This window comes from Falco cherrug, chromosome 3 (assembly GCF_023634085.1).
Source record: "Falco cherrug isolate bFalChe1 chromosome 3, bFalChe1.pri, whole genome shotgun sequence".
In the NCBI taxonomy this organism is placed as follows: domain Eukaryota; kingdom Metazoa; phylum Chordata; class Aves; order Falconiformes; family Falconidae; genus Falco; species Falco cherrug.
In genome coordinates, this window is record NC_073699.1 from 107,823,198 (window position 1) to 107,846,696 (window position 23,499).

The 23,499-nt window shown below is 46.1% G+C and overlaps 2 protein-coding genes across 6 annotated transcripts in view; one reads left to right on the forward strand and one right to left on the reverse strand.

Moving 5' to 3' along the window:
* PANK4 (pantothenate kinase 4 (inactive)) overlaps positions 1-5,019 on the forward strand; it is a 25,879-nt gene extending 20,860 nt beyond the window's left edge. The window contains exons 16-19 of one of the 4 annotated variants that reach the window (XM_055703798.1): positions 784-891; positions 1,301-1,401; positions 1,909-1,977; positions 2,556-5,019. In XM_055703798.1, the coding sequence (XP_055559773.1) occupies positions 784-891; positions 1,301-1,401; positions 1,909-1,977; positions 2,556-2,769 (492 nt within the window). In that variant the 3' untranslated portion in view covers positions 2,770-5,019. Of the gene's footprint in view, positions 1-208; positions 921-1,300; positions 1,402-1,908; positions 1,978-2,555 lie in introns of those variants that run through there. The other 3 variants (XR_008731206.1, XM_055703800.1, XM_055703799.1) reach the window with 3 other exon arrangements.
* On the reverse strand, positions 4,687-23,395 carry LOC102058206 (probable glutamate receptor). 2 transcript variants are annotated; one of them, XM_027803248.2, is made up of 11 exons: positions 19,582-23,395; positions 17,293-17,400; positions 14,212-14,243; positions 11,671-11,730; positions 10,698-10,877; positions 9,589-9,815; positions 8,622-8,719; positions 7,866-8,083; positions 6,247-6,472; positions 5,363-5,610; positions 4,687-4,812 (listed from the first exon to the last, which is right to left on the reverse strand). In XM_027803248.2, exons 2-11 carry the CDS (start codon positions 17,363-17,365, stop codon positions 4,711-4,713), a joined length of 1,464 nt encoding a protein of 487 aa, XP_027659049.1. In that variant the 5' UTR covers positions 17,366-17,400; positions 19,582-23,395; the 3' UTR covers positions 4,687-4,710. The 2 variants fall into 2 exon arrangements, with proteins under 2 accessions (XP_027659049.1, XP_005437768.1); XM_005437711.4 differs by having other exon boundaries at positions 17,293-23,395.
* Positions 23,396-23,499: the final 104 nt, after the last annotated feature.

Here is a 23,499-nt window from a genome sequence, read left to right on the forward strand (position 1 = left end):
TAAACCAAAAGTAACAGCTAGTCTCGTGTAACAGTGATAACTGAGGAACTTCAAGCAGTGTCCTGACAACATAGTTATTAGGAATTAAGCATTGTTCACTGTCAGAAGTCTTCTGCTGGTATGAACTGGAGTGAACCAAGTTTCATAACGTCAGATTTAGAAGAAATTAAAAGGTTAATGGAGAATAGGAAATATCTTTTCCTTTTAGGATGTCACTGCCCCCAGCAGTCCATCCTGCCCTTTCCTGGCAGAAGGGAATCCTGTTCACCCTACACCATGCTAGCTTAAAACAGCCACCAAGGTAGGTTTACCCTGATAACCAACGCGTTCAGTAGGCAGCCGCTCCTGGTATTCTCCAGCCGCATGGCACGAGGCGCCGCTGGCCATGGCCCAGCCTCAGCAGCAGGGTTTCAGGCCCGGCTGCCCGCTGTCTGGAAGGCTCTGAAGCACGTTCCTGCGCAGAGCTGTGGCAGTCCGGCGTGCCTCTCGCTGGCAGAGGGTAGGTCTTACTGGTGCAGTTTGAAAGACCTCTCTCAAAGAAAGCAAAGTAACTAAAGGCTGTTTCAAATAACCGTGCCAAGACAACATGAGGGAAACCGATTTCTCCTAAGACCAAGGGTAGGTGTTGGTCTGATGAGTTATGCTGCTACTAGATAACCAAAATTGCCAGTCATTTAAAGGTATAAAATGTGGGCTCTTAAAGTGAGTAGTTGTAAAGAACACAAACTCTTCACTGAAATGAACTGTGAACTCAACCCTGAATACACCGGTTTTCTCTTACAGGAGGGTCCCCCTCATAAATGTGCCTTAATTTTCGCAGATAACAGTGGAATAGACATAATTTTAGGAGTCTTTCCTTTTGTCAGAGAGCTCCTGTCTAGAGGGACAGAGGTAAGTGGTTGTCGTGAATTCACTGTGTAACGGAGCTTTGGTAACTGGGGAGAGGTTTGTCACCCACCTGCCAGCAGTATGCATTACCAGGCTGGCTCCTAACATCTACAGTGGGAATAACCCAAATCCCTGGAACTCCAGCGTCCAACTTGGTAGGTTGTGGAAGGTCGCAAAGCAAAGCGAGCCTCTGTCCGAGCTAAGTCCGCTGAACAAGGGTCTGTAACGTCAAAAGACCTGAAATAATGTCTAATTAACCGAGGGAAAATGAGGACTGGGCCTCCAGCCTTTCTCTTCGCATTCCCTCTTTTGTAAAATAGGTCAGGCAAGGGTGATCTTAAACAAACGAGCAGCTCTGATGCCGTACGTGGACTGCATTAATCAGTGAACTCTTCTGCCACCCTTACCGCAGGTTATATTGGCTTGTAACTCTGGCCCTGCCCTGAATGATGTTACCTACAGCGAGTCCCTGATCGTCACTGAGCGGATAGCGGCGATGGATCCAGTTATTCAGTAAGCATCTAACCGGTCTGCGCTACATGCTGTACAGTACAGAGGAGGAAAAAGCAGGTTCCTTGTTACATACTTAGTTCATATTTATTTGTGTTTATTAGTGTCTGAAATCTGCAACCTGGAAGTAAGCTAAGGCAGATCATTTTCTTTCCTTAAGGTGAAAAACTGAGAAATCAGATCTTTCTTGAACATCTATAATTATATTTCTCGTCTGTGTCTTCCCTGATAAGCACTCAAGCTACTAAACCCATCTTCTTCCTACATTAAAATGAATAGAGGAAAAACAGGTGTTCCACATACGGAGCATCCCTGGTAGAGGATACGTGGCTGAAAATAATCCTTTTGCTCAAGGAAACATTATGTTTCTTGGTAAAATCCTGGCACGAGAAGAAGCCTTTGCACAGCAGACTTAAGATACTCATTGTCTGGCAGTTAGTGGATTCGCATGGCCCTGCTGAGGTAGCTGTTTAATGGTTTTGTCTTTTTTTTTTTTTTTTTTTGATAAAGATCTGCACTGAGGGAAGAGAAGCTGCTGTTGGTTCAGACAGGCTCGAGCTCGCCGTGTCTAGATCTCAGGTATATTGGCGAAGTCCCGGTTTGTTACTTGTCTCCATCAGCCACCGGCTGTTCAGAGGCTGCGCTCTGGAGACCTCAGCCACCTTCCCGACAGGAATCCCCTTCGCATGGCCTGTAATTGTTGCATAGTTTGGCTTCACAGACTCATACTCCTACTGCTGATCGAGCCTTACTGTAAGTTGTTGGACACCTTAGTGACTGGGTTTGCGTTCAGCAGTGACACGTGGCCAGTGTCACGAGCAGCTCTGTTACGGAGGATGTAAAATCCTGCCCGTGACCAAGAAATCCGCTTGACTGCAAGAAGCGTTTCAAGTTGTTAACCTGTTTACTTTTAATGAGTTTCTCTATTGGAGACAGAACTTAGCTGTGTCTTCTGGGAAACCCCAATTCTGCATGCAGTTAATGAAGCTTTCAAAACTCGGTTTTAATCTCATTTCCTTTGATTTAAAGTGCTCCTGTTTATGGACATCAGTAATTCCATCCAAAACGTTACATAAATGATAAAGCCCTTAGAATAGCCTGTCTCGTTCGTAGCACGTGTAAGGGCGACTGTTTCTAAACCAGACCTCTCGTTTCAGCCGTCTGGATAAAGGTTTGGCTGTGCTGGTCCGAGAGCGGAAGACAGACTTGGTTATCATTGAAGGCATGGGTCGTGCCATCCACACAAATTACTACGCGGCTTTGAAGTGCGAGAGCCTCAAGCTTGCCGTTATCAAAAACTCCTGGCTCGCTGATCGTCTCGGAGGGAAAATTTTCAGTGTCATTTTTAAGTATGAAGTGCCATGTAAATGATACGGCTCTGGTCAGCTGGGTGAACAGGAGCAGCGGAATGGACTTGCACTAGTTTTACTTTAACTGTAAAGAATGTATTTTTATTACAACAGGGAAAAGAGGTCACAGGAAATTCCGTATTTATATTGTGCTTTTGTGACTTAAAAAGCAACAATATGATTCACTCTATAGTATGCACACTCAAATATATATATGTATATCACTCATTGTTTATTTTGGTAAGTGTTTATTTTAATGCTGCAGTATTTGTGATGAAAAGACTTTATTTTTTTGTTCTGTGGGACATTCATATAGAAATATATTTAAATGTCAATGAAACCTTTTTTTATACATCTCTGCCTACTCTGCCAGCAATGACGTGGCACATACCAAACGGTTTTTCAAGTGCTAAGTGAATCCGACATTGCATTTTCCACATTGGCTTTTAAACTTACCTAAAATGTTTCATGCTCTTTGCAGTGAATTTGACTGAAGGACTGATCCACCTTCTAACCTCACAGACATCGCTTAAGCTGTATTTAAAATCCAAGTGTCGTGATCTGAGAGTGCGTAGCAGATAACCGAACAGCACTAGTTTACCAGCAGCGGGAAGAACTCGTAATTCCTCTTGCCCTCACTGTTTGTTCTTGCTAACAGCTGAGTGGGAGGGGGATTCTGCAACTATACTGAACTACTTAGCAGTAGTTGGAAGCTGAGTTTCACTAAGTTACCCTCAAAGCGAATGCATATTGCTTTATTTGGGAACACACAGCTGTTTTCCTGTGGCAGGCATGTTAGTTACTGTTGCCTTTGATTGTTTAATGCTGGGACTGGTAAGAATTAGTCTATTTGTTCATACAGTGCAGTTAAAGCCATTTCCAAGTAACTGAATTTGCTTTCCCCACTCCCCCTTCATCAAGCTGTGCAGTACATAAATGGTGTAGTTTAACCATGAGTTTGCAAACCACCATGTGCATGCCTCAGTCATTCCAGCTCTGACATGAAAAACAGCTTAATTAGAAAACTATTTAATACGCAGCTGAGAACTGTTCCCCATGAATTTCAAAGATTCTTCTCTGAGAGCAAGAGAACGATGCAAAATACCAATTGCTCACTGCCTCACCCTTGGCCTGGTGAACTCGTACTTTGCTCTAATTGACCGATTACCAAACTTCATGCTCTAGTACTGCTGGATTACAACTTCTTCCTAAATACTGCTCGATCCCGTTAACTAGGTCAAAACACCCTCTGTAGCTGAACAGCGGAACTTCTCCTGTGATGGGAAGCTGACAAAGGCCAAGTCCATGTCTTGCATTTCTGAAGTCTGGTAGTTCCTTAGTTGCACCGTCTCCTTTCTCGGATTCTAGGCCACCGCAGAGATGCAGTTCAGTCCTGCGTTTTTGGGGTTCCTGCAACGCCACCATTGTTTCTGATTCAGAAATGACCTTCACAGTGACCAGCGTCTTCTGCTTCAAAGAGGGGAGAGGACAGTCTATTTATAATTGAAATGTTTAAGAAGCAGTTGTTCTTGATTAGAACAGTCAGATGAGAGCTTTAATTTTTCAAGATTGTACCTCATAATGTAATTAGTAAGCAGAGGCTTCACGTTATCCTATCCCAAGTCACTTACTCCTACAGGTGTTCATGTACTTACATAGTAAACTTCTAAACTAAATATGGATCCACCATCTTAGCCATCTCAACTTCATTTTACCAAGTCGTTAACCTCCCTTATTTTCAACAGTTACACTACATCCCTTATCGATTTCAGTTCATCCAAGCCACTTGATTCTCTTCTGCATCCAGCTCCACCACCAATCCAGAAGTGCTCTCTGTGTGTGTTTGTGTTTAGAAAACTAACACTCTAGGCTTGCAGAAAAACATCTTTCTACATTGATGTAGTTCCTATAAAATATATATGGTATAAACCTAATACATGCCCATTCCTTAAGCAAAAAATTCTTAAGCATTAGCCCTCCCTGAAGTCTCCTGGCTTTGTCTTGTATTTTCTTTTATACGTAGACGAGCGCACATTTCTTCTGTGAAAACGGAGCAACAAGATTTCTGAAAAACAAAAGGGGAGGAAACAAGGGGTGAGTTGTTCTGTGTCATGGAATCCACCTTGTAAGTGTGCACACGCCATCCGTTGGAATGGATGGAGAACAGTGAGGTGCACATTCGGATACTAGTGCAGTTTCATTTACATGTGTTTTCCTGCTTGTCAAATGACTTAAGAACAGCCATACTTGAAAATAAACTTGTTATTGATGATCTCCTGGCCTCTGTCCACACTCAGCATATTGGAATGTGGTTTGGCTGTCTAGGAATTGCAGTTTCTACTTAGTACTGGGGGGTGGGGGTGGTGTGTTTTGTTATTGTTACCCCTCTTCAGGCTACAAAACTATCACGCAGTCCATGCTATGAAATTTCAGCATTTTAAGGAGTAAATGTGTAGCATGCCTTCCTCCCTTGCCACACCACATTGCTGTCCTTGGAAAAAGCAAGATCAGGGTGAAAATCCAGCCGTGTGCGGTGGAGCACTGGTGCCTGGCTTATCCACGCTGAACGGAAGGGATACAAGGAAGTAGGACAGGAGATAATAACCGTCACCTACCTTTGCATGTCCGGCAGCGTGTCGGCTCTTATTGGAGAGCTCCACCACCGCTGCGATCACCCCCAGCGCCAGGCCGATGGCGAGCGTCAGGAAGAGCCCACCCAGAGCCTGGGGCTGCAGCGGGCTCCATCTCTCTCTGCTCTTGTGAAGGCAGCTGCTCTCCCACCACTTGTTACGCAAGTAGTCGAGGTCGCCCAATTCACGCAGTTTGAGGACAGCAACGGAGAGCTTCTTAGTCCACTGGGATGCTGGCGGCAGTAGAATGGGAGAGAGAGAAGAGTATGGGAGATACCACAGCCACTAGTCACATTTTTAAGCAACCCGCTGCTACAGCACCAAGCGGGATTAGTTGGGGGCTGCTCCCCGGCTTTCGGCAGGTCATTCTGCAAACAGAAAGCACCACGCTGCGCCACAGGCTTTCCTTCGGTAGCACCTGCTCCTGCCCTGCCCATTGAGATACAATAGTACCTGCAGAGTAACGACTGAGTGAATAATACTGAGCGAAGGTACTTTGAGAAATAGAAGCAGACATGCTCCACGAGAGAGCAAACTGTCTACCCCAGCAGCTACATTAGGAGCTCTGTGTCACTGGGACCAAGGCAAAACCAAAAAAAACCCCACAGGAACCAGCGACACCCCTGAGATTTGGGATTTTTTGCATATTAGAGTTCAGAGTCAGCGAGCGTTAGTGATAAGTCATGGACAGAATGCAGTCACTGCAGAGCAGGGTTACTGAGTGGTTCACAGCAGGTAATGGCACTAATGCAGAAAACATGCAAGTGTCAGGACCTGGCCGTGCCAGGCTCCCTGTCAATCTGCTGCTTCAGAGCCATGAAATCAGAGTGGGGAAGCGGGACGGGAGCGGTGGGCGCACAGTGACTAACCCTGGGTAGTGGCAATGCCAAATCCTCTGGCTCCGATAACTTCAGGGGCCCTGATCAAGTTGCAGTGCCTGGCTGCTGCCAGGTCTTGCGAGATGGATTCACCGATGAAGGCGTAGTTCGAGTCCATCACACGTTGAATTGCTTCCTGGTAGGTTTTGACCAAAACGTGTTCTCGTCTTTTGTCCATATATTCATAGATCATCTGATGGATGGGATTCTTGGAGTTCTGCAGCCCAAAAATCCAAGTGTTAAACAAGCATAAAACAATCATAAAAAAAAATTATCTGCATATATGTGCAAGGCTTGCAAAACAGTTTGGAGGATAAGACACTTAAACCATTGCCCTTTGAGTTCTGCAAACTAACATAGAGCTAGCTCAGGATCCCTCTAGTGCGGGGGGGTGTTGCAGGGGTACGTGTCACAGGTGACCCCCAGCTGGGGGAGCGCTGCTGTGCCAGGGGCAGGGGGCTCTGCAGGGGGGCTGGGCAGGCCAGGCCGAGGGGCTGAGGCCACTGGTGTGAGGGTCACCCCGGCTCAGTGCTGGGCCCTGCCCGCGGGTCACAGCAGCCCCAGGAGCTGCGGGCTGGGGGCAGGGCCCTGGGGGGGTCGGCTGGCAGCCAGCTGAACATGAGCCCCCCGTGTGCCTGGGGTGGCCAGGGAGGCCATCCTGGCTTGTGTCCAACCTGGTGTGGCCAGCAGCACCAGGGCAGTGATTGTCCCCTGTGCTGGGCACTGGTGCAGCCGCCCCTGGAGCCCTGGGCTCAGGGCTGGGCCCCTTGGGGCAGGGGGGACGCAGAGGGGCTGGAGCGTGTCCAGAGCCGGGCAGGGGGCTGGGGCAGGGGCTGGGGCACAGGGATGATGAGGGGCAGCTGGGGGGGTCAGCCTGGAGAGGAGGGGGCTCAGGGGGGACCTGATAGCTCCCTACAGCTGCCTGACAGGGGCTGTAGTGAGGTGGGGTGGGTCTCCCAGATAAAAAAACGACAGGACAAGAGGGAACAGGCTCAAGTTGCACCAGGGGGGCTCAGATGGGATATGAGGGAAAATGTCTTCACCAAAAGGGTGGTGAAGCCCTGGCACAGGCTGCCCAGGGAGGTGGTGGAGTCACCATCCCTGGAAGCATTTAAGAAATGCAGAGATGTGGCACTTGGGGACATGGTTTGGTGGTGGATTTGGCAGTCCTGGGTTAATGGTTGGATTTGATCTTAAAGGTCTTTTCCAACCTAAACAATTCTATGGTTCTGTGCTTACATATTTCCCACCCACCCCGCAAAAAAACCCAAAACCTTTGCAGACATTCAGTTAACGCATCCAGAAATGACCTCCACCAGCCCTCACTTCCAAAGTACACAAGGAAAACCCCCGAAGACTAGCCCGGCTTTCTTAAAAGAGAACAAACTATAAAAACGGAGTCCTCTGCATGCTTTTCCCTCTGAGAAAAGGCGGAAGAAGAGATGAACAAACCAACAGATGCCAATCCACATTATTTGAAGTAATACAGGAGAAGTGATGGAGGCTACAGTGGTAGGTGCTACAGGACACAAGCTGGGTAGTTGGACAACTTGGGCCCGGCTTAGCAGTTGCACAGCAGGTGTGTATGTGCACAGTGAGACTCTCTGCACCTTGAAGAAGTAGAAAGTAGAGGAGCCGTCCAGTGTCCCAAACTCAAGCTTTCTTTGCTTCACAAGATCTTCAAAAGTCTGGATTGGGAGCTGCTCGCTGCCAGAGCTCAGCAGAGCGGTGAAGTTGGCGATGTAGGCGGCCAGCAAGGCGATGGTGAACAGCCACCAGACAGCAGCGATGACCCGCACAGAGAGCGCTTTGGGCCGAGGGGTGACACCTGCGTGACCAGAGGAGCCGGTAAAGTGTATGGGAGGTGATGTATGGTGAGAGAGAGAGCCAAAGGACCTCAGACCCCCAAGACTGAGTTAAAGACTTCCCTCCAAATAAAGGCCAAACTGCAAAACTTGCCCTGCAGCTGTGTAATGCATGAGCCTGAAAAGACCTACTGTGGTTGGTCTCAACCGCATCAATGCTGCCTGCAACGCAGTCGGAGCAATGCCAGCGGCCAAAAGCAACAGCAAAACCTCCACTCTACAAAGCACCAGTGCGACAGTTGGCGTGGCATTCCCTAGAGCAACTGCTACAGCAGAAACACATTCCTCAGTCGGAGCCAGCCATCTGTACAGTTCCAAGGAGTCTGTAATCAAAACGCCCCAAACTAGGAGTTCTAGTGCTGCCAGGCGTCCCTACTGGAACGCCTTTCCCCAGCCGGACACCACACCAGTGTCACAGACAGGCGAGGGCTGGATATACAACCAGCTCAGAACACCCTGTCCTGCGCCCAGAGCTTCTGTGCTGCAGCCCTCCCAGCTCACCTTGCAGGGCGAGCGCTCCTGCTCCAAACCAGAGGCTATTTAAGAAGGTAAAGTGGTTCTCTTCATTCTTTGGCTCGTTCCATTCACAGGGGCTCAGTCTGTGGGGAAAATGACAGGATAAAACCAGATGTTCAGGGAGAAAAAAAATGTAAATAACTCTGCAGTGTGACTGTAGCAGTGCAGATAGCCAGGAATGCCCTTTCCTTCCAGGGTAGCTCCTCCTTCACTGAAGTTTAACCAGTGAGAGGAATGGCTCAAGTGGTTTGCAGCAGTGATGGCTCAGGGGGTCCTGCCACAGGTTTGCCAGTCACTTTCTTCCCCAGCTATGGCACTGCCCGGTCTCCCTGGCACACCTGAGTGGCAATACTGGCTCTGTCCTGTAACAGCAGACTGGAGGCTGCTCGATGGAGCAAATCCTTACCTACAAAGATTGTGCATAAAACTAGAAAAGCAGCAATAGAGCTTCTGTTCTAGACTGCAGCTGCAGAGGGCACTAGTACAGCCTAATCAGGAAAGGGGGAGAAAGCTGAATCTGCTGGGAAGGGGGCGGAGCGGTGGCAGAGAGAATCTCTTCCACAAGTCAGTGCAGGATACAGTGCATAAAAATACACATACAAAACCGCCAAACCAACACCAAAACACGATAGACCTGCATGTAGGAACATGGTCATAGTTCAAAACAACGTCTGACAAAAGTGAGAAAGCAGAGCTGAAGCGCAAAGACACACACAGCCTTTTTAGCAGCCCTAGGTAATCCACATCAAGACCTACAGTGCTCTTCGCAGGGAGATCCTACCACTTAATACGCAGCCTGATGTGATGTAAGCTTTATTAGCCCTGGTTCTGGACCTCTACAGAAGGTTCCTCAAAGCAAAATGTACCCTGGTACTTTCTTTAAACTGAGATCTTTCCATAGCTGAGAAAGCATTTGACTTGAACAAAATCTGTGAAAGAAATTAATTTATACCTGGCAACAAGAAAGAGGCAGAAGCACGTCAGGACATAAGCGAATAAAAGGCCAGTCCAGGTCTCCTTACTGAAAGGAGCCAGGAAGTGGAAGAAGGACATCTCCTGAGAGGCCGTGTCTTTTCGAAGCAAGATTCCGATCCCAGTCTGCAGGAATGGTGTGGTGAAGGAGACCACCTCTTCCCTTGCTGACGTGACTGTCAACGGAGCCACTGCAATGTCTGCTTCCTGGAAGATGGAGATAAAAAATGATCAACCAGCCAACCCACCTGAAGATTTCTGCCACTCAAGCAGAATGCTTGCTGGGCTGAGTGGGCAGATATCTACACGGCAAATCACTTCTGTGTCAACAGACAGCTATCGTCCTAGGCTGCGAGCTCCAGGAAATAGGACAGTATTCCAGTTTGCATTGGTCATAGTGGGGTGCTGGTTGGTATCTGGTGGTTCTGCTTTCCTACTACAGCATCAGGCACGCAAGCTGAGGCTGTGCACCATGAACCACATCGGGTTTGTTTACCAAAACCAGAAGGCACGTTCCTTTCTGTTTCTGGCTGCGGATTCTACGTGACTGACAGCTGGACACAGTACTGACTTCAGAGGAGCAAAGAAGGTTTAATTCAAATGTTACCAACAGATGACAGAACGCTAGCCACAGGGCATGGCACATGATGGGGTAAGATGTGCATTCAAGCATCTCCTTGAAGAGTCTAAGGGATTACCATTCTGAAAGAGACAAGTTTCACCTAGTGGTTAAGTTCAAAGTAAGTTTTCCTCAAAGCCATTATCTTTGTGCTGTTAGTGAGCTAAGATGTCTGTACAGTCTCTCAGATTAAAGAAGCACTGGGTAACCTCTGAGACAAGACAAGCACTGTGCCAGGAGCGCCTTCGAACAACGATTTCCTGCTACGGCCATTGTCTCCTTGCTCCTTAGTTTCCATATTTGTAGCCCAAACCCAACTACAAGTCTTACTATTCATTAGATCTGCACCACAGGCAGGATGACTCCAAGTTGCTCAGTCCCTGAGCAAATTCTAATGAGGTCCAGGAGCTGCTAGCACTGTTCTTTCCTTCTAGAGCTGCAGTTTGTCGAAAATACAAATTGAAAATTACCTGTCTTAGAATTTCGCCAATCATTCCTGTCCAGTTCCCACTGGAAGAGATGGCACCATACTGCCCGTCGCCCACCACCTTCACCTTGTAGCTGAAGTGAAGCATTGCAGCAAGTGCTTTCAGCAAATCAATGCAGTATCCCTCCAGTTCTGCACTTCTCACCATGACGTAAGGATCTTCCTGCATATTGAGGGAAAAATACCCAGTTACACGCTCCCACAGTCTGCAATGCAACTGACTGTGAATTAAACCACTTTTTTGGCAATCCCCCCCCCCAAACCATGCCACCACCCCACCCCCACCCCCACCCCCCAAGACCTCTATCCACATTATCAAGGACAACATTTCCAAACTCGAAAGATATTCACTGGAGTCATGTGCCACCACTGGTCACAGACTACAGCTCCAGCAGGGCAGACACATTCAGCAAGCCACACGGACCACAGAAGTGACAATCTCTAAAAGCCCAAATACATTTCACTTGGCCCATCAAAGCATCAGACGAGGGGCACATGCTGGTGCAGGACCTGACACCAGAATCAGAAAATTTACTGCTGCAGCTTCTTATGAATAGTGCTGCTTGTCTGCTGCATGTGGTAATGCATCTTCTCTTTTTTTTTTAATGCCCTGTTTCTAATCCTCACACGTGTGATCTTCACATATTTCCACTGCAGGACAGAAACAACGTATAGGTAACATTGCAACTCTTAGATGTAGCTAAGTGTATGCCCTGTGCATTTTGTGGGTTGATTTTGATGGCCCTCCAATCCACCCACTGCAAACTACAGAGAGCTTCCACCTCTGCACCACCAAGCCAGCACTCCAAAACCCAGTCTGTGATGAACAGGGGTATCAGTGTCAAAGACAGCCCGAAAAACCACCTGCAAATATATGGGTGGGGAAAAAACAGAAAAAGGCAAAGTGTAATTCTAGCCATCTCCCAGCCACCACCAGCTCTGTGTCACTGCCTTACCAGGATTGTTGTGACAGTCAAAACTGGAAGACCCTCTCCAGGCCCCCTTGAGTCAGTGCCCTGCAAATCAAAAAATGAAGAAGGAAATAATTGGATTTTAAAGTCCCAGACATGGCCCCACTTCGCTAAGGTTTATACTATACCTCAGGAGGTGTGTGTGCATGTGTTAAACCAGCTATAGATCTGCCCCTGTAAGCTGCAGCAATTTCACCACCGTTGTTCCCTAACAGTAATTAATAAACCACAAGCATTTAACTTCATTGCATGTTGTCAGCACACTTTGTCAGAATAAAAATCCTTTTGAATATTGTCACAGTTCTTCAGCTACACAGGGCATACGGTCTTCCAAAGAGATCCGTTCCTGTTGCAGACAAAACAGTTATCGGCCAGTTATGGTCTCATCAGAGAGCAATTCCAGGAGACTCAGCACAGTAAGAAAGCTGAGAGGAGGAGGAAAGAAAACCTGGATTCACTTCTGCATGGAATGCTGAATTCAAGAGTACCTCTTCCCAGCTCACAGAGTCACACAGCCCCAGACGGTTTCTGATCAGTACTGCTGTGGAACAATTCAAGCTTTCGCCATTTGTAAAGCAGTCTTAATTCCATAAGATTTGTCGGTCTTCAATTTATCCCTTTATTCTAAGCTCACACAGTGATGTTTCTAGACAGAAGGAGAGAGCATATCTGTGCGTGTACACACACATGTGCAGTACGAGATCTGCAAAAGAAGCTCCAGCTCTTCCAGTTGTTGTTTCAATTGTCTCTTTGCAATGGAGGGATTCGAGGGATGAGCTTTGTCTTTGAAGCTGTGATCAGAAGTGACCTAATGCAGGGTGTTCTGGAAGCAATGCTATTGCCAGATAAGCTACAATTTGCTTTTAGGCAAAAGCAAAAAAGTCACATAGAAATGTGACTCTCAGGTCTGTTTAAAACATTTATGCCTACTGAACAAGAGAGCAAATAAAACAAATGACCAAAAAATCCTGGCCTATCCCTCTTCACTCAGCTTCACCCACTAGTTACGGAAGGTTTCAATGTGGTTCTTAAAAAAAAATATCTCAAGAGCATACTACCACTTGTGTAAATACACCAGAAGAGTATTTTACTGGGCAAGATTTGCGGGGTGTCGGTAGCAGCACGGGGGGAGGGGTGGCACAGGGGTGACTTCTGCAGGGGGTCAGGAATGGCCCAGTGCTGGACACAGCCATTTCAAGGTGTCTTAGATGTGAACAAAACAGAGCCACAGTGCACCAAAACTGAACGAATCAGACAAGTTTATGGTGCTGTGCAAAAAGGCCTTTAAAAAAGGGTGGTAAGTGCTGTTGTCCAGCAATGCTGGAGCAGGAGGGGACGCTAAAGACAATGCCAGGTCAGGAGAGTTGCCCAAGCAGGGGCAAAGGAGAAATAAGAAAGCTTATTTTGGGGGGGGAGCAGGAGGGACAGCAGGGTGGGAGAAAGGCCAGTGAAGAAGAGCTGCCCGAAGAGCAGAAGTGCAAGAGCTGCCCGAGGAGGGACAGAGGGGAGCTGCAGGAGGAGGCACAGCTCTAGCGGGGCTGCAGCCAGGGGAGGAACCTGCCCAGGAGCAAGCAGGAACCACAAAACACTGACCCCAATCTCCTGTGCCACCTTGTTGCCTCCCCAGAGGGACTGAGCGTAAAATGTGTGCAACAAGGGGACTGGAAGCCAGGGAGACAGGGCAAGAGAGGGGCTGAGATGTGTTCCTCTGGGTGTTTTTGTTTGCTTGTGCTTATTTCTCAATATGGAATCAACAACTAGAGGTCTATGCTAACTGAACCTGATTGAAATTCCATGACTTTCCCCAAAACTCTCTTTTTGACAGGCATCCAGCATCCTTCAAGCTTGAGAAATGAGCTGAGAGTCAAGTGATGCAAGTTCTGTCTCTGCCTATGCCATTTGGACAAATAATTGAATTTCCCAATGCTACCATAACCAACTCCCCCATCATTTTTGATTGGAAAGTCCTCAGGACAAATGCTGTCCTGCATTACATGAATATATACATGTTCTAGCTGGTTAGATTTCCAGTGGCCTTTGCCATCTTCCTTCTAAAGCCCGAGGAACTGCATCCCACACAGACCCTTTTTACGTAAAGGGCAAATGTTTGGAAGTAAACCACACACCTTAAAAACTAATAAAGGCATCTCTGCACGTTTATATGTGCCTGAATTTCCTTTGATGTTTAGAAATCTATAAAGATCATAAATGATGCAATAAAATTGAGGTTTAAATTCTACGGAGCAGGAAGACAGGGCTATAGGCAGATTCTTCCCTGGGGTATGACTGAGTTTTGAATCCTGGACAAAAGATTGAGTTAAAAAAAGAAGAGAAAAAAAAAGCATAGGCACACAGACAGACTTAGATATGGCCATCACTAGCCACGCAAAGTATATTTACAATAAAAACTCTTCCCAGATTAAAAGCATCGTACACTATAACCACATCTATCTCTGAATTTAAAATGCAAACTCTTTAGCACATATGCCTTCACTGGTAGCTGTGCACCGATGAACGCAAACATACCTTACTCACAGCATCATCACGCCTTGCAGTTCCTGAAAAAAATACAACAACAAAATCAAACTTCTTGCAGGGCTTATATTTACAGCTCCTTAAAAGGGACGTTTCCTACCCTCATTTCATATTGCACTTAAAGAAACAGAGTGACTACCCTTGACTCAGGCTCACAGTGCAGTTGGCCTGCAGCGATTTTGCCAAGTGTGTTTCCTCGTGCACAGCACAGCGTTAGTGTGAAACAAACAGAAGCAAAAATAGACACAGCCAGATTCAGGCTGGAGAAGCTTCTAATTGTAACTTAATGATTATGGCTGTCACTCACACCCTGAGGAACGGATTCTGCAGAATTAATTGCCTTATTTCCTTATTGCTCTCCCTGACAAGGTGAAAAGGCTGCTCTCCTGCTACTTCACGCAGCTAATATTTCCCGCTAACTCCTGCAAAACCTTGTTGATACCCCTAAGGAGAAGCCCTGTAAACAACCAAAAGTTCATCACCATGAGGTTCCAGGACAGAAGGCTTTCTTATTCTTCCCTTCCCCTCCTACTAATGTTAGGTCCCTACGGTCAAAGCAGCCCAGGGGGCTGCAGCCACTGGGTTTAGACATCTTGCTCCACCATGTCCTCCTCCACTTCCCCTTCACGTTATAAGCACCCTGACTTTTCATCCCTGTGAAAATTAAAACCTCCAAAGGGGCCATGACTAAAATCAGGAACCAACAGTGACAACGCTGAGGAAAGAGGGACTTGGAAGCCTGTCTTGTGCTGCCTGTTCCAGCAAGGAAAGGGAGGAAGGGAAGTACATACACCTGACAAAGAGTGCCAGTGCAATGAGAGCCGGTGCAACCCTGCAGACAGCATCGAGCGGATGTCAAATGTCAAATTGCCACATCTGCTACTGAGCTTTCCTGTATTACTTCTCCTTCCATTCCTCAGTTTCCCATTTGTAAAACCAAGGCAGTGATACTCCTCCCTCTTTGGTAAAATCACCAAGATCCACCCATAAAATTACCACCGCTGAGTTTTGCCATGCTTCTGGGTTCTACTCCCTGCTCTGCTGGGTGACTTTTAACAAGTCCTAATCATTTGATTAAATCATTTGATCCACAGCTTCCCTCTTTGTAATACTCGGGAGAATACGTCAAGCCCACCCCAGCTGCAAGAAAGCTAAACTACAATGATCGAGATGCCGAATTAAAACCACAATTTTGTCAATATATGACTCGTTAACTGCCCAGGATGTTTTTTCTGGAATATGCACAGCAGTGCTCCTTGGAAAAGCCAAAAATCCCTCAAGAGAAAATAAAAAAATTAGGGTGTTTTCACTCTTTCAGGCAAAAGCTGTGAGTTTTTCATTAAATATAACAACATATTCATTCATTATGTATTATTCATTCTTTGGTTTTGCATTTTCTGGCCTCGTGCTGAACTCCACATTATCGTAAAACAAAACCTGTTTTTTCCCTCTCCACTACAGTTCTCCATGGGAGCTGGAAATCCTCACAAAGGAGGTCTCTTGTCTCCCTTTAGAAACTCATTAAAGCCAGTAAAAGCTTTTGGAGGCTCCTTTTTGAAGACCTGCTAGGGTTTCTTGGAAGAAAACAGTCTGTACTGAGGGCTTCAGCTCCCCCACAGCGGCACTGGATGCAGCTGTTCAAAGCCCCATTCTAAGGGGTCCTGAAAGGACCATAAGTAATCAAGTTGCAGCACTAACTCAAAGTTCATTGCCGTGACACTTCGCAGAAGCCAAGTCCTCATTGTAAGGATCTTTTGTGAGAGTCTACAAAAACAGAAGACAAAGAAAGCAGCTCATCCCTCTGCTCTTGTTCCCGCCAGGCTGGTGGCTGCAGGGAATGATGGGGATTGCAAAAATCACCCTTCTCCTTGCCCCCTCTACTGAGCACACCCACCCTTCTGATGGGAGATGGCTCCTGCTTAACTTCTTGTGAAAAACCTTGTAGCACTGTTAAGAACTGGCCACCTCACCCCGGTTTTCTACCCTATCCTCCCTCTCTAAGCTAGCACCCTTGCTGTTGCATCCTTTACCAGCATTTCTCCTTTTGCAGCAGTGACCAGGAGACAGAGCTGACCTAAAAGAAGCGTGCTGGATGAGCTGGATAAGACTTTTGGAGTATGCTGGGACACCCAGGATGAGAAAATTCTCAGTGGGAGAGAATTTGACTATCGTCACAGAAGCAAAGGGCTGAATTATCTGTAATAGCTATGCAACTACCGACTCGGGGTGGCTAGGAGGTGGGTGTGCGAGGTGGACAGAGGAGACAGCAGAGCGAGTGAAGTTGCTCTCCCAACCCTCAAAATGGAGAACCAGTTTTGATGTCCCAGCAATTTTGTGAGGCCAAGCTGCTCCTTAGCCTGTGTCTGGACTGCGGCAGAGAACACCAAAAAGCCACAATAAGAGCGTAACAAGAGCACTTGCTGTTCAGTTGCAAAAGCAAGGTCCCTGGCTCCTCACACAGAGCAAGGTGTGATCTTATGGCTGGTGGCAGCACACAAGTCCCCGGCAGGGTCCCCTCACTATCCCTTAGGAACTTCAGGAGGAATGCAGTGTTACCCTTTTCCTACAGAAAGTCTGGGCACTCACAGAGCTGACAAGTTCTGTGCACTAAATCCCCTCTTCTTCCCCAAACAAGCCACGAGCAGAGGGGTAAACAAGTAACGTGGAACACACTACTCACAGCACAAGTTAATCAGCGCATCTTGCCACAATTCAGGGGACCAGAGATTAAAAAGAGTGCACAAGCACACTTTTAACCACAATCATGGTGTTCAAGGACACCTAACCACCCTTTCTCCAGCTTTTTCACCCTCCCTGATCTCTGTCATATGATTTACAGCTACAGCAGCAAAGACACTCAGTAACAGCAGACATAACGCGATCAGGTCGCAATCACGAGCTGTGACAAGGCAGACCCTGGCGATACCATGATAACCAACTGGAAAGCAAATTCTCAGATTATGACAAAAACCCCTAAACAAGAGCTGTTCAAGACTGAAAGAGCTAACACTGTGCAAAGAAGAACAAAACCAGATTTGGATGCAGCCAACATTTTTGGATCATCTCTCTCACCTGCCTGGCTTGATTCTCCCAGGAGCAGCAGTGCTGGAGTCACACAGAGCACGAAGTGAAGAGCTTTGTCCATTGGAGCAGAAATATCTACTGTCTAAAGGAAACTTCCTGCTAGAGATGAAAGGGAAGTGGTTAAAGCTGGTTTGACAGTTCCTCGTTGCTGGCTTAAAATCAGCGTGTCCTGGATTTACTGCACCTCATCCTGGAGAGCCCCCGATTCAAACAAACCTCTCCAGGTGTGAAAAGACAGTCGCTTCTGAGAGCAGCCAGAACAAACACTAAAAAAAAAAGTTTCTGGTGAACACTCCCCTGCAGCAAAAAGGCTGTGACCAACCTGTGAAGTGGGTTTACCCACCGGCTGTTGCACTGCACCTCTCCCAGCTGGCTCTGCACAAGGGGGAGGCGTGCGGACCAGGGGCGCACGCCCAGGGGTCGCAGGGCAAGGCCAGGGAGCCGCTGGAGCCTGCTGCTCCTGAGCACTGGGCCCTTACGCTCTGAGAAATGGGAAAGTGCTATTAAAAGACATCTTAGATTCGTTTTATAAAGTAATAATTAAAATCAGTTGCACTAATAGAGCAGCCTCCTCTAGGAGGTTCTCATTTGCAGGGGGCTTAAAAGCAAAACCTTAATTTCACTTTCCATTTGGGTTGCAGAAAACAAAGGTGTTTCTTTCACTGGGCACCAAAATGACCTGAAACAAAGCTGTTTCACCTGCATCAGGAGACACCAGACATTGTTTCTGAAGCCTCTTTTGGCTCAGCCTCCTGCTCTTAACTGACCAAGGAAGGAAAACGGGCTAGGGGTGAAAACCAGCATATTTTATTAACGATTTTCATTTCAAACTCTGCAACCTAATTTCTGCATGGCTTGAAATAATCGTACATTTGTCAGTAAAACAGCACCAGACCTATGAAAAACAATCAATGCCAGGTTATGTTCAGTCTCCAGCTGCTGCAATATTTTTGGTAGTATTTGTTGTCATAGCATCAAACAAGGCTCAGGGCACCGCTACCCCAGAAAGTATAAAAATTATTAAAAATGCCCAAGAAAACTTACAATTTAGGAGGCTATGTAGGCAAAAAAATCCTATGTATGGTAGTACTCGCTTCTGACTGATGCTCAGAAAACACTGGCTTCAGTTAATCTTACCTCATCAACTTTTATGAATTCTTTCCCAAAACTGCACTCCTGTGAAAACTCTTGACATTACAGCTCAGCAGCTTCCCTCACTCACTTTTTCTACATTTTTCACATAATAAGAGAGGTGAATAAAATTTACAGAGAAGATTCTTTCTGTGTGAAATTTAAATGGTGTCTTTTTTTTTTTTTTTTTTTGGTTTGTTTTGTAAAAAAGACTTCAAAACAGGACTATTTTGAACCTTGTGAAAGGATCAAAGGAGAGGACTGACATTTGAGTTATGGATCAGCCTACATTTTCTAAAAAGTAATTGCAGAATACAAAGTGGTAGTAGCTACTGGGAGCTGTTGCCAGAGCAGCACATGAACAGCTGAACCAGCCGCCAGGGCACACGAAGGGAAAGCAGCAGTAGTCTTCAGGTTGAGCCAGTGAGGCACTGCATTTATCCTGGTAGATTTAACCTGTCAATCAATGCTGCTTTTTCCTTACAATTTGGTACATGCTACAAAATGATCTTTATTTCAAGTGTCCTCCTTCAAAATAAACTAACCAGAGCTGGTAATATATTGTGTACATCTTGGAAAGAAAGAGCTGTTAACACACTGGCTGCTGACTGTCTAAAAGAACAAATAGTGTAAATATCTGAAAAAAAAAAAAAGAAATTTTGCAAAGGCTAATACACTTCCCTAGCTCTAATTCAGCACTCAAGTCATTTAAAGACAAAGAGAATCAGTCAGAGAGAGAATAAAGGGAGGGCAGAGGGGTTTAGTGCCTTCCAGTGTGCAGAGAGCTCCTTAGGTACTGCTCAAACTAACCATTGCAATACCCATCCATCATCTACCTGAGGAACTACTACAGTTTTCTCCTGCTGGCTTTACAGCAAAGCAAACCAAGGATTTAAAAAAGTTACTTTGCTAGAATTAGCTCTCGCTCCTTAGCAGGTTTTCAGTCTTTTCAAAACGCAAACTAAAAAGACATCATCACTCCTCAACCAGTCTTCTGCATGCAGAGCTGAAGGCAGGCATCGGCATTAAACCAGCAGCTGAAAAGATGAACAACCAGCAGCTAGGAAGGAGACAGCCTGTTGCACACAGGCTTTGATCCTTGTCATCTAGAACAAGAAGAGCAGTGACTGAAAGGCAGTATCTCACCTACAGCAATTCCTTTTGCCTCTCCTAGTCCGTTTGGCTGGCTGGGTACTAGCAGGAGCAACGCAAGGAACAGGCACAATGACACTGCTGGAGCACTGAAGGCTCGCAGGCTTCAATGCTGTTATAAAGGGGAGGGAGGGGCCAGGCTGAGGGGCTTCTGCAGAACGTGCCAGCTCCTACCACAGGCTCTGGGGGCACTTGGGTTTGGGGAAAGGGAGGAGCAGACGACACCCAGCAAAAAGACAGTGTTTGGAAGCAGTTAGTCCAGCAGCTGAACACTACATTGAGGCTCAGAAAATTACCAGCCTGCTGTGCGGTCTATACGAGTCCTCGCCATCCAGAACAGCGTCCGATCAAGATGTGCCCATCGCTCCTGTCTGGTGACAGGCGAAGCTGCTCAAGACTTTCTCCGCTCTGTGACTGTCTTGGGAGATCAGTCTTGGGGGACTCATGTACAACAGCAAAAAACCCCAACCCCCAAACTGTTACATCCATCTAGTATTGCCTTGCAATGCCTAGACAGCTGAAGGAAGGTCTGAGCTTCAAGGTAAACTATTAAATTCCCCTCTGGATTATACAGTTCTGTTTAATACATAGGCACAACAGTGAAATTCCTGTCCTCTTCACCCTTCCATTTACTAGTTTCACTTCAAAAGTGAGCTCAAGTACAACGCTGCCAAGTGGCTGATTCTGTTGGGCCAGGTCATTTATAAATACACACATCAGGGCACTGTAATAACAAAGAAGCGCCTTCACAGGCATTCAGCAGAGTAAACCAGTACAACTCATCTTGCAGGGGAGTTGGAACACATCCACGCTTAAGTAAGAAATGAAAATTTATGCCCTGCTTGACTTTAAAGCACTGTTCAAGATGGAAAACTCTCCAGCAGCTTGCAGGACTTGGCCTTCTTCCCTAAGCTGCTTCTATACATGCCACTGTGTAAATTAATTATTAAATGTCAACACAACTTGCCTTCTGCAGAGTCAACAACTGCTTACGTTTCAATAAAAAATGCTTAGAATACTGCATTTGGTGATGCTTGCCCTAACAGAGTTCAAGGGCTTGACTCAGCTCACTGCAATTAAGGGGAGCCCTTACATCCCTTCCAGTGCACTTCAGATCCCAGATGGTGTAAATCATTCCTGCAATATAAATCACGGCAAGGTGCTAAGATACGTTATAAATGATAATTACATCCCCACTATAGGACAAAACAGAAAAAGAATCCAGAAAGATCTACGCACCTTGGATTTCTCTCAGAGGCTTTGGCCTCTTTACAGGTTCATTTCCAGGTGCTGTCTTTGGCAGTTTGAATGTGATTTGTTGCTCACATTCTCACCTGATAGCCCTAGAGATTCTGGCAACAGGCTGCAGGTTGGGGGAAGTTAGCAAAAATCAGATAAGCTGAGGTTTCCAGCTGCTTTTCATGAATATTTTCTAGGCTTTAAAAAGATGCACATCATGGTGTGTGATTTTTCGCAGCTGACAGCTAATAAGGGCTGATAAGGTCAACTACAACCAGCTGAAAGCATCTCAGCACAGAGGAGTTTTCAAAGATACAATCAAATGTTCATCAGCAGTGCTGTTAAACACTGAATTGGAGGAATACAGACCATAAATCCCCAAGTCCAGCCATGTATAATACACTGCTTGTAATTTGGAAACTGGACTGCTGATCTTGCAATTTAATGAACTGAAAACCACATATGACCAGTTCGACGCCTCACAGGAAAAGCTCTGGACAAGAGAAGATACTTGTTGTCTCTACAAGCCAGCAGGAGTAGCTACAAAATGGGCTTTGTCCCGTTGTCCATGTGATTGATGGGTGAGGTATAGCAAGGATGTGCTCTCACAGAGCAGCAGAACCCCCTCCCCACGCTACCTTTCCCTCTCCATCCCTGTTCAGCAGCTCCACTGTCAGGTATCAGACAGCAGCTTTCCTGTCAGTCACTGACGTTCTAGAATGATTCCAGCTGCCTTTCTGCATTCCTTCAACCTGCAGCCAGGCGCTCGTCCCGTTGCACGCCACCCTGAACAGGGCGCACAAACGATCGTTGTGCTGCATTCGCAAGTGTCTCTGGCCTGGGTTTGGATGGCTCCTATGGATTCCCAAGTCTGTGGTACTACAGGCATGCAATTCCAGTAAAAACTTGCAGCTGCTATATGGCAAGCAGTGAAGTCATTACAACTGCAGAGTCATTAACGACGTTAGCAGAAGGCGTGCACTGACCACTGTGGTTTCATGCTCAACCTGCCTCTACGCTGCATCTGCCCACAATTTCACATGGCGGAGGAAGAATCTGCTCTTTCATCTTGATTATCATACGAATGGTAGAGCAGATCCTCTAGATACTAAGAGCAGTGAGGCATTCGTAAAATAATAATCAGCGCTGCTTGGAACCTCAGCTCCTGGCTCCCTCCACTATTACCAGATCTTCATTGCTCTCCTTACCATTTCTGACAGCACCCTGCCAGCTGAGAAGATCTGAATAAGCAATTTTCCTCTTCCCCGATGAAGGCTGGATGAATGAAGAGTAAAACTGCTCAGTAAGCTTCTGCCACTCAGCAGTGTAGGTACCATGAAATAAATACCTTTCAGAGGAATAAACGAACACATCATTAATGGTCTTACGTAGTGTAATAAAACAAGCTGCAAAGGTAGTTATTTGGAAGCAGAAGGGCAAAATTCATACGTACTCTCGTAAGTTAAATCCAGGCACTGTGTTTTTAAAAATATGAACAAAGATGAATGTTTTGAAGCCCTACATGATACAGCCTTCTGTGAGGTGCATTAATTTAAGAAGTATTGCTTAATCAATTAAAGAGAAAAGTAATTTGATTGTGAAACTTGGTCTTTGAAAAGACACAAACAGGCCTTTTAAACATTAACTTTCTAAAACTGAAGTTGCATGTACTTTCTTGCTTTAAAGATAAAAAAGCAGCAACTCCCTGCAGCTTTTCAGCCCCAAACTAAAGTATTACAGAGTGACTTTTCGTCTAGAGAATGTTAATGAAATTTGCTTTGTGTTAAAACACAATATGAGACTAATCTTGGTAGATCACATATTCTGCTGCTGATTTACCTTTTTTTCCTTCAGAGACTGCAATGACATTGTAGGGTCACTTCAGTGCATGTTCCAAACCTTTGTTGCACAAACCTCAAGGGCCTCTCATCCAAATTATGAAGACAAGCAATGAAGATCTGAGCCAGGATGGAAAACCAAGAGTATTTTTAGACAAAACATATTGAAGACCACTAGAAAAAGATTGATTCAGAGAATTTAACCCCCCCCAGCCCCTATCTCCATGTCACGATGATATAATTAGCTACAGTTAGCCTTACATTTTGGTATCTCAGAGTTTAAATGATACAAACGTTAGAAACCAAGAACACCTTTCTTGCCCTGCAATCCATGAGTTGATGACCGTTACCCAAGACAGTATAAACTGAGTTCACGCACTTTCACTGTGCACTTTACTGGGACAGGAAGAGAAGAGATTTTTGAATGGACAGGTAAAAAGCAAATTTTTGCTGTAGTATTTTGAGCCAGACCTTCAAGCACCTCAGTGACAAAACAGGACTATCTTACTTAGAGAGCTGTAACAGAATAGGTTAGGTCCTTGCATTACATCTGGCTACTAATTACATGAGTTCCCCTAGAGTCTTCATCTACACAGCCATCACTGGCTGCCAAACAAAGACATCGCTTTGAAACAAATGCCAGTCTCTACCAATACTTGGCATGTGTTTTCGTGGACCTGAGATAAATTGAGCTGGATCTGAAACAGCTACCACTCTGAAAAAAGAGTAAAATTAAATGTTATCCACTAAGGAATTTTTAAAACAAGGCAGACAGCATTATCCATTTTGTATCCCACAAACTTCTAGACAGCATGTGTTACAGCTGAAGAGTCAA

What these genes read in the sequence shown, in the direction of transcription:
- LOC102058206 (XM_027803248.2), bottom strand. Translation starts at nt 17,365, where the DNA reads ATGGACAAAGCTCTTCACTTCGTGCTCTGTGTGACTCCAGCACTGCTG. An exon ending in TGACTGTCACAACAATCCTG is followed by an intron (nt 10,878 to 11,670) that starts GTAAGGCAGTGA and finishes CTCAATATGCAG; the next exon opens with GAAGATCCTTACGTCATGGT. An exon ending in ACGCTGCCGGACATGCAAAG is followed by an intron (nt 4,813 to 5,362) that starts GTAGGTGACGGT and finishes TTTGTTTTTCAG; the next exon opens with AAATCTTGTTGCTCCGTTTT.